General features: G+C 29.3%; 1 protein-coding gene and 1 long non-coding RNA gene across 6 annotated transcripts; both read right to left on the reverse strand.

Annotated features, from left to right (window-relative positions):
- Window positions 1-2,625: 2,625 nt before the first annotated feature.
- On the reverse strand, window positions 2,626-7,095 carry LOC146872981 (uncharacterized). Of its 2 annotated transcripts, none has more exons than XR_014982189.1 (6): window positions 6,336-7,072; window positions 4,911-4,958; window positions 4,739-4,827; window positions 4,238-4,321; window positions 3,953-4,020; window positions 2,626-3,489 (listed from the first exon to the last, which is right to left on the reverse strand). It is a non-coding gene; the product is annotated as an uncharacterized LOC146872981 (long non-coding RNA). The 2 variants fall into 2 exon arrangements; XR_014982188.1 differs by lacking the exon at window positions 2,626-3,489 and adding an exon at window positions 3,496-3,877 and having other exon boundaries at window positions 6,336-7,095.
- Window positions 7,096-8,500: 1,405 nt separating this feature from the next.
- Window positions 8,501-16,899, reverse strand: LOC118448072 (protein no-on-transient A). Of its 4 annotated transcripts, none has more exons than XM_085657029.1 (9): window positions 16,446-16,899; window positions 15,374-15,547; window positions 15,083-15,301; window positions 14,580-14,881; window positions 13,947-14,242; window positions 13,671-13,861; window positions 13,379-13,517; window positions 12,904-12,923; window positions 8,501-9,731 (listed from the first exon to the last, which is right to left on the reverse strand). In XM_085657029.1, exons 1-9 carry the CDS (start codon window positions 16,692-16,694, stop codon window positions 9,525-9,527), a joined length of 1,797 nt encoding a protein of 598 aa, XP_085513155.1. In that variant the 5' UTR covers window positions 16,695-16,899; the 3' UTR covers window positions 8,501-9,524. The 4 variants fall into 4 exon arrangements, with proteins under 4 accessions (XP_085513155.1, XP_085513157.1, XP_085513156.1 ...); XM_085657031.1 differs by having other exon boundaries at window positions 8,502-9,740; window positions 13,379-13,490; XM_085657030.1 differs by having other exon boundaries at window positions 8,502-9,740; window positions 13,379-13,493.
- Between the last annotated feature and the right edge of the window lie 903 nt (window positions 16,900-17,802).

Genomic DNA, 17,802 nt, shown 5'->3' on the forward strand with positions numbered 1-17,802 from the left:
TATCCGGAGTTATTACTTTGTAATAACATGTCCACCAATTTTTCACATTTTTCGCTGCGAACGAAGTTCACTATCTGTACATTTTTTGGAGAAAAAAAGAAATATAGCGAAATCAATTTAAAGAAATCGTTGAAAGGAAAAAAGAAGAAAAATGTTCTTATTTTCCAAGAAATTATAATAAGAAAGAGAAAATTAAAATTATTAGAAAAGATCTCTTCTATCTGGTCCTATAAGAAAAGTAAGAAAAAAAAAAGAAAATCTTAAAATATATCTCCATAATCATCATTGTTGTTTGTTTAAATAACAAAACAATAAAAAATATAACAAGAACTTTCTATAAAAAGAAGAAGAGGAGGAAGAAGACTATGCTCATAACTGCTGCGTTCTCGTATACCGTATGTAGATTCGAAAAACTCTTAGAGGTACCTGTATGCGTGCGGTAAGGAGTAAAAAAGTAAAGAAAAAAAAAATAAATAAATAAAAAAGAATAAAATAATAATAATAATAAAAATAATAAAAATATACTTCAAAGAACAAAACGAACATGGAGAAGGAAAAAGTGAGCGAAAGAAAACGTGGAAGATAAAAAAACTATAAAAAAGATACAAAGAGGAAGCACTTATACGTAAGATATAATTCTCCCTAGTCATTTATAAGTATATTAAATATATAACAAATTAACGTAAGTGGCGCAATAGAAATGCTTATACTTCAATCGATTGTTGGCCAAGTTTTTATTTTCATTTATAAAACATTATATATATATATATATATATATATATATATATATATATATATATATAATATTATACATATATATATTGCACATCGGACAAAGAAAGACGGCCATCGAAATTTCGTCCGTATATTCGTCTTTCGATTGACATACACGCATATGTGTATAGTTGACGCATTTATGTCAACCGGAAATATCGACCAAACGAGTCGACTGTGCAAATATCAGCTAGTTACTTCCGTCGAAAACATTTAGAGTTCTCACCGATCTCGATTTCTTCATGAGCTCGATATCCAATTTTGTTTATATATATATATATATATATATATATGTGTGTATATATATATATATAAATGTGTATATATATATACACATTCCTTTTTATTTAAATTGATTTTTCAAAATGATTCGTCGCGAGCATTCCTAAAAGGTAAACAAAGCATCTTGTTTGTGCCACGCGCGTACACCATATGCGTTGATAACTTACAGAAAGAAATAATTGAATTGTTTTTATGGATTAAGAACAAGTTGTCTGTGATCTACAATAATTAAAAGAATATTTAATAAGTATTAACGAATAATGGAGTTAATTGAAGCGTTGGTGACACCGAAAACAAAAACAAAAGAGAAATTCTAGACAAGAGATGTGTGAGACGATTGTAAGAGTGAAAAAGGGGGAAGGAAAAAGAGGGAAAGAATAAAAATGGGGGAAAAAATGTCTCCCTGAAGCAAGTGTAAAGCAATACGATGATATAGAAAAAATAAAATTGCACTAACGAAGTCACTGCAAAGGAATTCTAGATGAGATATATTATACATAATATTTAATAGAGATTTACGATGAAAAGAGATTTACTTCAAAAATAAAAAAAAAATAAATAAAAAAGAAAAGTAAAAGAGAAAAAAACAATTGCTGTTGTTAAAAAAAATTGTACTGAATAATGCGATATAAAGAGAAAAAAAAAAATAAAAAAAAAAGAAAACGATTAACGACGAAAAATGCGTGCTAAGTAAAAAAAAAATAAATAACACTTACTCGACTAGCACCAAGAAAAAATTAAGGAGAAAGAAATAAAAAATTAACGAAAAAAAAAAAAAAAAGAAAAAAAGAAAAAAGAAAGGTTCGGCACTTGATCGTCGCAGCTAAAAAAAAGTAATACATAGATTTTAGATAGACTTATAGAAGCGCAAAAAACACCAAAAATCGTTCCTTCCACCCGCTCCGGCCGTGTATTTGATTATCAATTTGAAATATATCGCATCTCATACGAAAGACAAAAGCTCTTAAAAAAAAAAAAAAAAAAAAATAAAAAAAAAAAAAATAAAAAAAAAAATACTAAAATGTATGCGCACCTCAGAAATGCAATTAGTGCGACGTTTTACTAATGGAGACGTAAGAAACAAAGAAATAATAATGAATAATAATAATAATAATGAATACTAATAATAATAATAATAATAATAATAATAATAATAAATAATAATGAATAAAGAAAAAAAATACGCCATTTGTCTCACCGAGTAATAAGTTGTTCAATGAGTGTTGCGGAAAATGTTCAAGAATAATTTTTGTACAGTTTTGGCACACATGAGAGAACGTGCAATGTCATCTTTATATTTATGTACAACAATGTTTAATTACCGTAAATTTTTCGATATTATTATAAACTATGATCGATTTCGTGTGAAAGTGTATATGGCTTTTTCTGCGGTTAACAATAAAAATGTTGTCGAAGCTTTTTTCACGACACACACATTTTACTATGATCGTTCAAATCATGAGACAAGACACTCCCTTTTCCAACCCCTCCCTGCTCCTTTTATTTCCCCATTATTGAAATACAAATGAAGTACAAAGAGGTGTGTGTGTTTATATATATACACATATATATATTAAAAATCAAAAAAATTTCATTTATTTCTCACAATCATGTACATCGGTGGCCATTAATTCTAATTTTAAATTTACATCACAGCCATTTTGATAAATTGTATATTAATCCTTGTACTATGATTTATGTCGTGACGGCACATGCTAAAATCAATCGGCAGACAAAATTTCTAATGCATCTGTAACAATTCAATAACGGACTCACTCGTGTTTTTCTGATGCTTGACAATGTCTGATGACGATTAACAAGTATAACTCTCGATTTACCTTAAAATGCTTCTTATATCCTATATATTACTTACGTAGTTCTATAATATACGTACTATGAGTCTAAACTCGTGTTTCTTATATTTATAAGGCTTGCAAAAAGCATATGCATAACTCTTACACGATATTATAGAGCAAAGGGGTTAAAAGGAAAGTGCATTCTATCTCCTTTAAAACAATTTTTACTTCGATTCTACTATTTTCAATTGGAGATATATATAAAGTTAGCATGGTAGCAAATAGATGACAAATATATTCTAGAAATAATTTATATAGATAAACATCTTCATCCTTTTTCAAAAAATTATATAGATCAGTGTGCCACACAAAGTAAAGAAGAAACATTCCTTTCATTCATAGAGTAATATATCTCAAGAACTAATAATATTCGTAGATACTTCGAAAAAAGGATCATTTATGAAGGTAGTAAATGTTAGTTCATAATTATTTGTTACAAATAATTTTCATTGAAAGTTTCTTACTAATTAATAATTATAATTGAATCCTCTTCTAACTAAACGTTGTTATTAATGGCCACCGATTTATTTATTTAGCTCATATATCTCTTCGTTATGTAGATTCAGTTATTTTCATTCTATAACAAACAATAGGATAATATATTTTTTAATGTAAAATAATCAGATACGAAGATTCGTAGATTTTTGTCTTTTAGGTATCAGTTTTTGAACGTGATTTGTCATCTTTAATATCAGGACTCTAGCCAATAGTTCATCAGTTAATATTATCTTCCATGACAATGGAGGAGAACATACGATGACATTACATTCCAGATTCCAGGCAAAATTCCAACCGTGGTTGCGCGAAGCTTCGTTGGCATTCTCGATCGCCAATAGCGCGGTCATAAGTTACGAATTTGTGGTCTACTATAGATACGTAACAATTTATATCGAACTATAGCAAACATACTTGTAATAATTTCATTAAACATATATTTACGGATAGATTTTGGCCATAATCTGAAACTGTATCATAATCGTATTTTTTACTAAGTTTTATTTTTCATTATTCAAAGTAATAATTGAAATCATTTTAATTACCACTGTATCATTATCGCCATCATCCACGAAAATTCTTCCTTCCAACAATTTGTAATTCAATGTGAAATCTGTAACATACAATGATTCTAGAAAACAAAAGTAGTATCGTGCAAAAATAATGTATAAAAGGTTATTGCAACTTCAGTTGATTTACACGTTGGGATTTAAGGTTTGTCATCAGTCTTCAGTCCCGAAAGGAATCATCATTTTGTTATTTGTGAATTCATTTTAAAATAGAAATAACGAAATTTCTAAATTTTTTGTTTTATGTATTTGATTTATTACCTTTATTTCCATAAAATATTTCCATGCGCAGTGTTATACTTTTTTCTGGATATAGAATACGGACTCGATAGCATTTTCTCATTTCTATTGAAAAAAAATAAAAACTTAGATTATTACTTATTCTTGAATAAAAATCCTTGCATTAAAAAAAAAAAAAAAAAAAAAAAAAGAAAGCAAAAAGAAAAATTCAACTACGTTAATATCAGAACACGTTGAGAATACTATCATCGTTAATTCCAGTTGAAAGTGTTCATCACATAAATAATTGAATATGAAAAATATCAATTCTAAGAAAATAGATATACGTATAAACATTCAAACATTCTACGAATGAAAATTAGAAATAAGATTTCTTATCGAAAGAGAATGATCAATGAAACGCATCGAACGTTTTCAAACATTAATATCTACGCTCGACCAATGTTCGTTCATTAATGACTACAGAGAAAATTAGACGTAGTTTCTGTTATTAGTTTTGATCTAATGCTATCAAATACATACTTTTAAAAATCCTTAATTTCCCCATCCTGGACATGTTCCATTATCATGTGCTTTCCCGATCACACATTTCTTCATTCCAGTAAGTATAACTACAATCAAAGCGATAATACAATTACTATCTAATTTTTAAAAATAATGTATTTAATGAAATTGTATTATTAATTTAACTAACCTCGATAACGATAATCAAATTGTTTCTTCAACCAGCAGCTGCTATAATCTGCAACCATACATAATTATAATAAGTTACCGTCACATTAAAGAATTAAAAGAAAGTTACATTTCCCTACAAATTTGCAAATTTAATTTATCGTTTTTGATATATTCTCGAGGGAATAATTATAACTATAAATAATGTCACAATAGCGATCAGGTATTTTAGTGATTAATTTTATATATCAATTAAACATACGGCAAAAAGTTTGTCGTATTTCAAGTTTTTAATCTTTCACACTTTAGAGATATCAGAAATTGATAAAATATATGTATAACAAATGGTTCCATCAATAACTTTATTTTATAAATATTAGAGACTGTTTTCGTTAGTAGATACCGTTTTTAATCGAGATATATCAATGTTTAATAATTCATTGGTCAACACCAACACATTATATATGTTTTAATAATTATCATTATAATTATTGATTATAATCATCAATTAGAATTTCTTTTCAGATTTGTGGCAAGTAAAAATCTTTCCGACAGAGTTAAGACGTATACATATATATAGATACTTTTTTTGTATATATAGTTTTTTATTTTTTTTATTTACTTTCTTTACTTTATTTTTCATAATTTCGACATTACACCCCCAAAGAAGAGAGAAATAAACGATATTGGTATAATCGATTATTCGTCAAATATTGTTTTCAGTTGTACAGCCCAGATCACAATTACAAACCCAGACAACCATTGTCAAAGCATGAGCAAAGATAGGTCGGTTGTCTTGAGTAGAAATAAACAAGGTCTAGGCTGATGAAAATTGGATCAGATAAAAACATTCCCTTCTCACAATTTTTATGCAGTCTAAGTATCGTATTTCATCTTAATGGAAAATATAAGATTTATCGGGATTTATAATCGTCGTCGTAATTTTCTATCAATCGCAATTAAGGATTAAACGACAATATGTATACATATATGTATATACACAGATTATAAAATCAATGAAAAATTCAAACAGCTCTTTCCTGTAAATGACAAACAGGTAATAATCTCTCTTAAACGAATAATAATAATAATAATAATAATAATAATAATAATAATAATAATAATAATAATAATAATAATAATAATAATAACAATAATAAATAATAGTAGTAGTAGTAGTAGTAGTAGTAGTAGTAGTAGTAGTAGTAGTAATAATAATAATAATAATAATAATAATAATAATAATAATGGTAATAATAATAATAATAATAATAATAATGGTAATAATAATAATAATAATAATAATAATAATAATAATAATAATAATAATAATGGTAATAATATATTTCGCTATTTAGTTTTTGCCACAAATTCATTCTCAAACGTCCCACCCGAAATGTTAAAATAAAATTATGCTTAATAACATTTGTTATCAAAATCTACTCACCTTGTGACGGTAGTTTCACATTGACTAGCAGTTTCAAGTAAGTAAGCCTATCTTGTGAGTGCTGTCTCTCCTCCGTTAAAAGACTCTTGATTAATATCATTCAGTGTTACAAATGCATATGTAGAATTGTTGTAACTGTAATCGCAGGCATTTTAATGAAGGTGTACTCTTTGAGAAACAGAGTCAGTCATCTCATTTTTCGTAAGAGAGAATTGCACGAACAACAGAGAGAGAGAGAATTTTGTTGTCCGTTCAACTTGATAATAAAATAATTTTACAATCAAGCGAATAACAGGAATAAACATATTGTTTATATCTTCCTCTTTCTTCCCTTTCTATTTTTCGTCGAACGACAAATTTGTCTTTCATTTCTCTCCGAATAATTATTGTAGATTTTGTTTATATCGATAATTACACATATCATTCTTTTCAAACAAAAAAAGGATATGTTCGTAATCAACGAATTTTTTCCTCGTAATCTTAATTATCTTACAACATTCGATTCACTTACAGGAGACGCTAAATAATAATAAATACGTAATTTTCTATTCTATTTTAAATCATAATATTTTAAATCATAACATACTAATACGTGTAACAAAATGGATGTTATTTCATTCTTTTTCTTTCTCTCATTAATACTTCCTTCTATCGGACATGAAACAAAAGGGGAATTAAACGTAACAAAACCAAACAAAGCAAAATGAAATGAAGTAAAATAAAATAAAATAAAATAAAATGAAATAAAATAAAATAAAATAAAATAAAATAAAATAAAACGAAATAAAATAAAATAAAATAAAATAAAATAAAACGAACTAAAATAAAATAAAATGAAATAAAATAAAATTCCATGGATAGAAAAAAAAATCATAATAAAAAAGATATAAAACTAAGCAAATAATATAATGTATGTTTAAATCTATGTATCTATATATATATCATATTCTATTATAAAAAAAAAATTAAAGAAAAAAAGTTAGAATTTATAATAAGATATATGTATATGTTTTAAATATAACATGTAAATATGTAGTCGAGGTCAAATAAAATAAACTTCATAGAAAAGTTAGTTTTAGTTTAACAAGATAACGATACGAAACGGACGCCTCCGAATATCTTGTCTATAAGAATATATACGGAGAAATACTACTCAAGGGTCTCATTTTTTCAGAACATATTTTATCGGTACGTATATATAATCTATCTAATCGAATTTAATTCTTTTTTTTTATTTTTTTTTTTTTTTAATTTTTTTTTTTATTTTCTTTATGCATTAACATTCAACTCCTCTTTATATAATCATTATCAAGGTTGATTATTAAATAAAACGGTCTATTGAACACGGGTAAATTAATTTAATTAATCTGCGAAAAAAGACACTTTTTTAACGATGTTTAATGCGAGGTTAGATTTTCCCATATCTTTCTAAAAGATAGAAAATATTAATGACAATTAAATAAAGAGACAGTAGAAAACATTACGGATCATAAAAAAAAGAAAAAAAAGAAAAAAAAAAAATCATAATGTTCTCGTGATTGAGAGATTACTGCAGAAAGATCGTTCGCACGACTTTCTTTTGTGTGTGTGTGTGTGTGGTGTGTGTATATATATATATAAAGAAAGAAAAACAGAGTTAATCATATATAAAAGTTCATGTTAGGATCGTCTCTTGTGCGACTCTAGTTGCAGAAATCACATAAAGAGAGATTCGAGATATTTATATGTTCATAAAACTTTATTGATAAAATTATAGTTTTTGTCAGATGAGATGATTTCTCGTTTGTTATTTCATTTTTCTTATTGTTGTTTTTGTTTTTTTTTTCACAAAAGTCCAATGTAATGTAATCTCGATGAAATTAATCCGTCGTTCAAAGCGTACAACAAACTTTACTTTACAATATAAAGTATATTTCACTTCGTAAAGAGCACGAAATAGAAATTGTACATTTAATGTCTGCCGAGAGAATAGAGATTAAAAGTTTTGGTTAATGTCAAATATATCAATTTTAGATTTCTCACATGATTATTTTTGAAGTACATGCGCACCGAAACAAACCCTTAAAACGTACACATTTTAATATATATATATATATATATATATATATATATATATATATATATATATAATATATATATAATATATATATATATATATATATAAATCTTTCTCCTTTTTATACGATATTTTGCTCGAAAAATAGGAAAATGGAAGTATGTCGTTCTCGGTCCAAAAGGGAAAAAAATGCAATCTATATTATATACGTAGCATGTATGTATGCATGTATGTTTGTATATTATGTATGTATGTATGTATATTATGTATGTATAACCTAATGCCTTAACTTAGAAAATCGTAAATTATAAATATATATTTTGTAGTTCGATATTTTTTTTGTTCTTTTTCTTTTTCCAGCAAAAGTATTTCGAGCGCAGAGAACATCGGACAGTTTGTGTGTGTATATAATATATATATATATATATATGTATATATATATACACATACACACACACATACGTTTTGTATCTCGTTGCGTGATCTACTTTCTCATAGAAGCTACTACTCCATTTCTTCTTTTCATTATTTTTTTTTCCTTTTTTTTTCAATATTTTTGTATTCATTTTTTCCTTTTTTTCATATGCGGACGATATATCTGACACTTTTTTCTAATCTTCCCTTTCTTCCCTACATATCGTTGTTCATCGATTCTAAAGAAGACTAATTTTCTTTCCCTTCGTTTCATTATTTATATCGGACGTAAGAGGCATGATCTACTTCTTTAGATTCCGATAGATAGTAAGAAAGAGATAGATAAAGAGTTTATTCATTCATCGGTTTATATATATATATATATATATATATGTATATATAACACACACACACACACATATATATATATATAATACACACATATATATATTCCAGTCATTATAAAAGATAGATAGAAATAGTGATAGAAATAGAGAGAGAAAGAGAGAGATAGAAAGAGAAATAGTATCAAGAATGAAGCGAATCGCACAACGAAAATGATCTGTATGTATGTCTCGAAAGAGATATTAAAGATAGAGATATGGAGAAGAAAGGTGTAATATTTTACGCGGTTTTTGTTTTGCTTTTTTATCTTTTCTTCTTTGTTTTCGCTTTTGCTTTTCTATCTTAAATTTTATTTCATACTTTTCTTTCTCTTTCTAATAACGTCTCCTTTTATTAGGATAATCGTCTTGACGATTTCGATCGTTTCCTTGCCAACGTCCACCTCCGCCACTACCACCACGACCGCCACCCATATTACTCATATCTACTCTCATATCCATCAAATCCATGATTTGTCCCCGATCGTCGCTATAGCCACCGCGACTACCACGATCCATGTTATTGTATGCGTCCATAAACGACTTTGGATCCTAACATTCGCAGCAAATGTGATATATGCGATACACGATATTATATAGCAATTAATAAATCACGCGGAACGATATCCCGATTGATCCATATTTTGGTTCGTTTTTTTTTTGTTTTTAGGTTTCGTCAAGAAGTTTTGTTTTTTGTTAATGATGTCGTAGCGTCCGAAAGAGTAGTACGTTGAGATATGATCACCGACGTGAACGGTACAATTGTTTGTTTTCGTGTGTTCATTCAGATAGAACAGGACACCGAGAACAGAGTTTTGGATGTACCATAAATAGATTTTCGCACGTTTTTTCAGGGCGACCATCCACATGTTTGACAGCAGCGCACAGGTCATCGTCACAATTTTCGTCAAATCACATAGAAAAGAAAGGGGAAAACACAATGTTAGATGTTGCGTGCGTGGTTTATATAATATGTATAAGTAGTAGTAGTAGTAGTAGTAGTAGTAGTAGTAGTAGTAGTAGTAGTAGTAGTAGTAATAGTAGTAGTAGTAGTACTAATAGTAGTAGTAGTAGTAGTATTATAATTGATATAACATATTGGAATACGTGAGATATATATTTATTAATATATCGATTCACTTTTAGACGCATATTATTCTTTAATGTTTTTTCTTATTTTTTTTTTTAATCAGCGTCTTTCAAAGGAAGTTTCTCTCTATATATATATGTATATAAAATATTTTCCTTTTTTTATTTAAACATCGATTTCTTAATAAGACCAAGCAAATGCCCAACGCAGACACAATGATGGATATTGTTTAGAGAGCGTACGTAGTCTCGTCTTCGTCGTTGTCATAGGTATTTAGAAAGAGAAGCCATAATGGTACATGATCGTTATTAAAATTAGATTATGTTAACGCGAAAATGTCTATTCATAATACCATATTGCTTAGGTCTTGAAGTATATAAAACGCATTGATACAACAACGCTTCGTGATCGAAGAGTTTAAAATAGTATGTTTCTAAAATGCTGTTAGCATTTTTTCTTAGACTAGAAGTAGTTTTCGCTAAAACAAAAAAATCATATGCAATATAGTATTGAGTATTTAAACGATATACTCAAAATAGAACGTGAATGTTATTTCAAATCGGGGAAAAAAAATTATTCATAAATTTCATTCATTAGAGATTTCTCAAAACATTTTTCTTTTCCCTTCTCTTTTGATAAAGATTCACATTGAAAAAAGTATACTATATTAGAGTTAAAGTTTTATAGCGATATTAAGAGAGGTCAGATTTAATATTTTTCATTTTTGATAATGGTTAAAAAAGTATCGAGTGCTAGCAATATACCTTTGATTTTTAGTTTTATATAATATTAAATTATATGTAGTATTACCCCAAGGACAGATAATTTTTAGTGTTTAGAGTCTGAACACGGTGTGAGGAGCAAGGAGATTTGATCAAGATCTCCAAGCAAACTCTACGTACTATACAGACTCTAGAGAGATTTTCCATATTTCACATAGTTCATTTAAAAGAATTATTCACAAAGAACATATCGTATATATATATATATAGAGGGGAGGGGGCGACATTAAAATTAAGAGATTTATATAATCCAATAAAACTGTGAGAGTAAACGTATAAAACATTCTCTAAAATGTCTGATAAAATTGGGCATTGCTTGGTCAGCAAATAGTTACTATGGAACTAATCCTTTTAAAAGTATTTCTTATATATTTAATATTAAAAATTGAAAATTAAATACGAAATCAATTTCAGTAGAAAAATATTGTATTCATAGAAAATTCGAAGTTCCATAGTAGATGAACACCTAAATCTTAACTGAACTAGAGAAAAAAAACAGAGTCTCCTGTCTGCAAGCATGTGGAGAGACCAAACGCAGCAAGTTTCAATTTCAGTCCTAAGTTAGAAAAGTTAAGATCGTTACGATTGAAGACAAAAATTTCTTTATAGAATTTCTTTACATAGATCATGGATTAATTAGAGATCTTAAGTGTATATATATTTTTTTCCCCCAACGATCTGAAAATATATTTTAAGTACTATATAAAATCACCGATTACGATATCTTTACCCCCGAGTTAAAGTTCACAGATCTCGTGAACATAACTTTCACTTTTTTTTTTCTTTATATTATATTATTTTCCTAAAGAAAATGACATAAAAATGGGCACATATATTATTATTCCATGCATATGTATACGTTCACACATTGACGTGCTTTCGATCGAGAGTAGAATCACAAAAAACGATAGATATATATTCCCCAATCCTAACGAATTAAATTAAGAAAACATCACGAAGAAAAAGGCGGCAAAGAAAATTTTAGATTATCGAATCATGTAGAAACTTGGGCAACCCTAAAAAACCTTCAAGAAAATTCGAGATCAGAAGTATGACGCGTTTAAAAAATAGCGATGTTTTTTCCCCACTTCAATTCCTTGATATAACCCATGAACATTATCTTAAAAAATATTTAAAAGATGTTATCGTATAATACATCTTGCATGATTTAAGAATGAAGATACTGAAGAAGTGTTATAATGCTTAAAAATGACAAATTATTGTCTTGATCGTCGTATTTCAATATTTCTAAAAAATATAAATATATACATATAGTTGTTAACTGTTATAAGTAATTAATATGCAGAATGTTTCTTATTTTAATGGATGTTACTTATATATCTTTCGATACCCAATATAACGAGAGATGTTTTTACATGCTCATTGACGCCTCCACATGTTAATGCCTCTTAAATATTATTACGAAATAATTTTACGAATGTGTGTGTATGTGTGTATGTGTCTATGTGTGTTCAAAAAAGAATTATATCAATAAAAAAAATAAATAAAACATCTGGCAGTGTTGCAGACATTAGAACTCTGTTATATCAGACAGCATGCTCACGGGGATATTATGGAATATACCACTAGAAAATATCGAGATATTGGCAGTGGCAGTTTCTATCAAACTGGCTCCAATATTTTCATGCAAAAAAAAACCTGTAGTTTGATCTTCCCGATTTACGGATTCGCGGCATATGTAGTCGTGATTATTTGTGATTATTTCGTCAAAGTAGAAATAAAAAATATAGAAAGAAGAAGAAATAAAACGTTTCAAGATAGAAATGTAAAGATATAGATTAGAACTTATAAAACTAAATTGTAAATGCAAAAGATACATTACCACTGGCATACTGCTTCCACCTGTAATTAACAATAAAAAAAAAACATTTACAATGTGATTGCAAATGATTTTCAACTTTTAATCATTCCACTACTGCTATTAACTAATATTTAAGAAATTTTAGCATTTGTTGCTGTAGACTCAGATGTTATAAGCAATTATATATATGCGTGAGTATTTATAAAAATGAATGAATGATATAGTCCCGTAAGATGTTCATTTTGTTTCTTAACATGCTGCCGCACACTTAATTTGACGATCGTGTTTAGAAACATTTTTTTTTAATTGTTTATTATTGCCACATGAAATTGAACGTCAATCGTCATGTGCAAGATGGCTTATAACCGTTATTTGCAGCAACGTGTTGAACATATAAAATTAAAATTCTATTTCTTTTCAAATAGACGAATATGCAATGCAATTTCAAATCATTCAAATTCAATATAAGCATAGTTAAAGAAAAAAATTAACTTACCGTCTGGTTGGCCATAACCGTCGCGATCACTATTACTAACGGAATCATAATTCTTTCCGCCTCCGAGACCACCACCACCACCGCCGCCTGCACCACCACCTCTCATCGCTTGCTCCTTAAAAATAAAAGGAGCAGAGCCCTAAGTATCGTTAAACATTAGATTTTTATAAAGTACATTATACCGGACAATGCATTGTAATTAAGTATTTATTTAATCGCTAACGGTTTATTTTTTTAATTAAAAAAAAATCAAAAGTGAGACAGGAAAACGAAATTAATTGTTCAAACTCACCTGCATGAACAAATTATTTTCTTGTTGTCGCCTGTGTAGTTCTTCTTCTTGCCGTCTTATACGGATCGCCATTTCTTCTTGTTGACGTCTCCTTAATTCTTCTTCTCGTGTTCTCTGTTCTTCCGCTTGTCGTTCCTTCATTTCCCATTCTCTCTTCTGTCTTTCTCTATCAGCTTCACGCATACGTAATTCTGTAAATAATAATTACAATGTGAATAATACTATTAAAAGCTTCTGATCTACTTTTTTTTTAAGACAAAAATATCAAATACGTACGTTCTCTAAGTAATTCAGTTTCATGCTCATATCTTGCAAATTCCATTTGAGCTTCTAATTTTTCTTCTTCCATTGCCATTTCTCGTTTTAGTGCTTCTTCTTTTTGCTTATATAATTCATGTAACTGTTTCCACCTTGTTCCATATTCGTGTTCAAAACTACCTATTTGCGCGAATCTTGGTCCAATTTCACGAGCCTTGAAAAATTCGGGATTCTTACGTGGTAAATTTTTATCAGGATAACCATCGATATCGTCTTGTTGTTCAAAAGGTTCGACAACTACAGGCCGAAGAGATCTGAAATTAATTAAAATTATTAGAATATAAATATTTATCATTATCTTTTTGGAAATAAGTGTTCTTAATAATAATAATAATAATAATAATAATAATAATAATAATAATAATAATAATAATAATAAAAGAATAAATAAATAAATAAATAAATTTGTATTCCACTTTTTGGCACACAGCACAAAGAATAATAATCTGCCATGGTTCCTATATATGTGGAATATATTTTTTTATTCCCCTAGAAAATATTTACGGCACTTGCTGATAAAGAAATATTTATCACAAGCGTGGCTTCGGGGCTTCATAAAGATAGTTAAATAATCATTTTGAATAAACTTACGCAGTAAGGAAATAACACCCTTCCGTACATTTTCTCAAAGCAAGTTGCGCTGATGGTTTTCTGCAGTATTCAACGATACCTTCACCTGTAGACTTCCCTCTATCGTCAACAATAACGATTGCACGTTCAATTTCTCCAAATACACTGAATGCCCTCTCTAGCAATTCATTCGAAATCCATGGAGTGAGATTCTTTATTTTTATCGTAGAAGAATGAGGAGCGAATCGTACTTTAAGAGCACGACCTTTACGCATAGTTCCATCTAACTCATGTTTTGCTTTTTCTGCATTTACTCGATAATCCTAAGATAAGCAATAAACAAACTGTATTAGAATTGAATTCGTTTAAGAAGACTACTGATATACATATATATAGTTAATACAATCATAAAAAATTTACAGCCATTAAGTTTGTATCATAATTTTATCAAACGGTAATTATTTTAATCATATCAGCAAAATATCATAACGCGTATAAAGTATTTAAAAATTAAAGTAATTTACCATTCTAAGAAATGCAAAATTCTTTTCCTTGTTCACAAATAGTTCGGATATTTCACCATACTGTGCGAACATCGCCTGGATTTCTTCTTCGGTAACATCATTTGTAAGATTACCAATATATAAGCGATTACGACCACTGAATTTCTTTTCTGCAGTTTCTTGAGGTGGCAACTCATGTGTAGGGCCACTTATAGCCATTATCCGTTCCATTAATCGATCCTATAACAAAATGTCTAAAATCTTCGTCCAAAAGTTTTCTTTATTCTCTTACTTCAAAATTTAGAAACTTACATCTTGAGAACGATTTCCCATATTTCGGTCTCCACCTCTGCCGCCTCTACCACCACGCATACCGCCTCCACGAGCTCCCATACCACCCATACCACCCATTCCTCCCATACCTCCCATTCCTTCCGACATTGTATTATCTAAGCCACCATCTATCATGGAATCACTCATTTTCATCTAAAACATTTTTATTGAATTTATTTATCAAATATCTCTAACAAGAAGTATAAAACTAATAAATTTATTGACACTTTTCAACTTTTCCTCATTTACAAAAAAAAATCTCAAGTATACAACATAATTTATCGCATATGAAATATATATTAGAAACACGTGTTCCTTTATAGTGCGCCATCTATAGAAGCATCGCGTCGGTATGCAACCATTTTGAGACGTGCCATTCTGTAAGATTACTAATGGCGTCTAAAAAAGATCGATAACCCGATGAATCTACTTTTCTTCAAGTGAAAATGTTCTACAAATTACATATAATCATATGGTAATGTTATGCATTTAGATAATAAAAAAATAAGTTAGAAATCTTTTAATAATATCTTACGAATAATGAAACAATATATCTAAACTACTTTAGCTGGTACGCAACAGGACAACTCATAAGTATAAAATGAGGTATTAGAGAAGCCCAAAAATAATATATAAAGTTGATATAGTTAATACATTGAGAAACAACGATCGTGAACAAAAACGATATGCGTCTTATTTCAAATAGTCTTATAAACGATTTCATATAGATTCCATATATATATATAATCTTTAATCCTATAAAAGTTACGTAGTAAAAAAATGTTAAATTCTGATCGTAATTTTTATTAGGAAGCATGCTGAGAAGGGCACAAAATTATCGATAAGAAACGACGCGTGGACAGAATAAAAAAGATGGCCGCGAAACGAGACGCATTGTGGCCAATATTCAAAGATCTCGTCGCATAAATATGTATATCATATATATATGCATATATATCATACATATATATATATATATCACAAACACATATATATAGAGAGAGAAAGACAGAGAAAGAAAGAGAAAGCAAAGAAAAATGAACGTTCTTACCGGTCCATCGTTTCTTCCACCCATCATTCCACCGCCACGTCCGCCGGAAAATCTTGTACCTCCTTTTCTACCACGAGGTCCACGGTTACTTCCGCCGCCACCGCCGCCGCCACCTCCTCCTCCTCCACCACCTCCACCGCCACCTCCACCTCCGCCTTGAACGTTCCTTTCTCTTGCATTATTTTCGTTTGTCTCAGAGGATGGGTTCGTTATGTCGGACTTTACGTTTGGCGTCTCCGTTCCCGCCATATTTTCTATTACGCGTGAGACTGGTTGAGGATGATCAGAGGAAGGCACGTCTACCGATCGAAGCCTCCTCTTTCCTCTCCTTCGCCTTCGCGCTAGATACGTAGCAGCTCGTTTCGTAGTCGTCCTCGAAAAGTGGTGGCACCCACTACGCCGCTCGACAACGAAGAGAACGAAGCCACGCCGTGAGAGACTTTCTAGACCGTTTCCCCCCACTTTCACGCTATTCTTTCAATGTGCAATGCATTCTGGTCTTGGCGTTCAATGCATCTGATTGGTCAACGCAAATGGAAACAACATTGCCTGATTGGCCGTAGACATCAAGGTTGCCACGCGTAGAATTTCATACACATTAACTCAGTACTGCCAACGTTAAATTTACGAAGTTCCTTTTAACGACACATAGACGTACCAAAAGCAATCTTTTTTTTAACGGCTTTCTCTCGTTTCGATATGACGTCATAAGGAATGTCGAATGACGCTCACTTTCGTGCATTTCGTCATCAGTCGGACCTTGCATTTTGCATTCTCTTACTCGACATTGATTTATTCTTATCCAACCATTTTCTCATTTTTATCGAGTTGTGATATTTAGAGTCTATAATCGATAGTAAACGATTTAAAGCGTAAATAGGAGCAATAATAATAGTAATAATAGTAATAATAGTAATAATAGTAATAAGAATAACAATAACAATAACAGTATCAATAACAACAATAATAATAATAATGATAATAATGATATCAATAATCATGATGATGATGATGATAATCATGATCATGATGATAATAATGATAAGGATAGTAATAATAAGAATAAAAATAAGAATAAGAATAATAGTAATAATTCTCAAAAAAATATGAACTATTAATTTTGATAATTGTGGTAATTTTGGGAAGGCTGGTTTTTAGCAATATTATTACGAAACACTATTCGGCAATAGTAATATTACATTCTATCTTAGTAAGAAGTGATCGTTCATGAGAATTTCATCCAACTTATTTAGACTCACTTGTAAAACTCGACCGTGCAAACGATCAAAGAAGCTTTCTGTCTCTTTCTCTCTCTTTCTCTCTCTTTCTCTCTCTCTCTCTCTCTCTCTCTCTCTTC

The sequence above is a fragment of the Vespa mandarinia genome, chromosome 5 (assembly GCF_050613455.1).
Source record: "Vespa mandarinia isolate Hongniang chromosome 5, ASM5061345v1, whole genome shotgun sequence".
Lineage (NCBI taxonomy): Eukaryota > Metazoa > Arthropoda > Insecta > Hymenoptera > Vespidae > Vespa > Vespa mandarinia.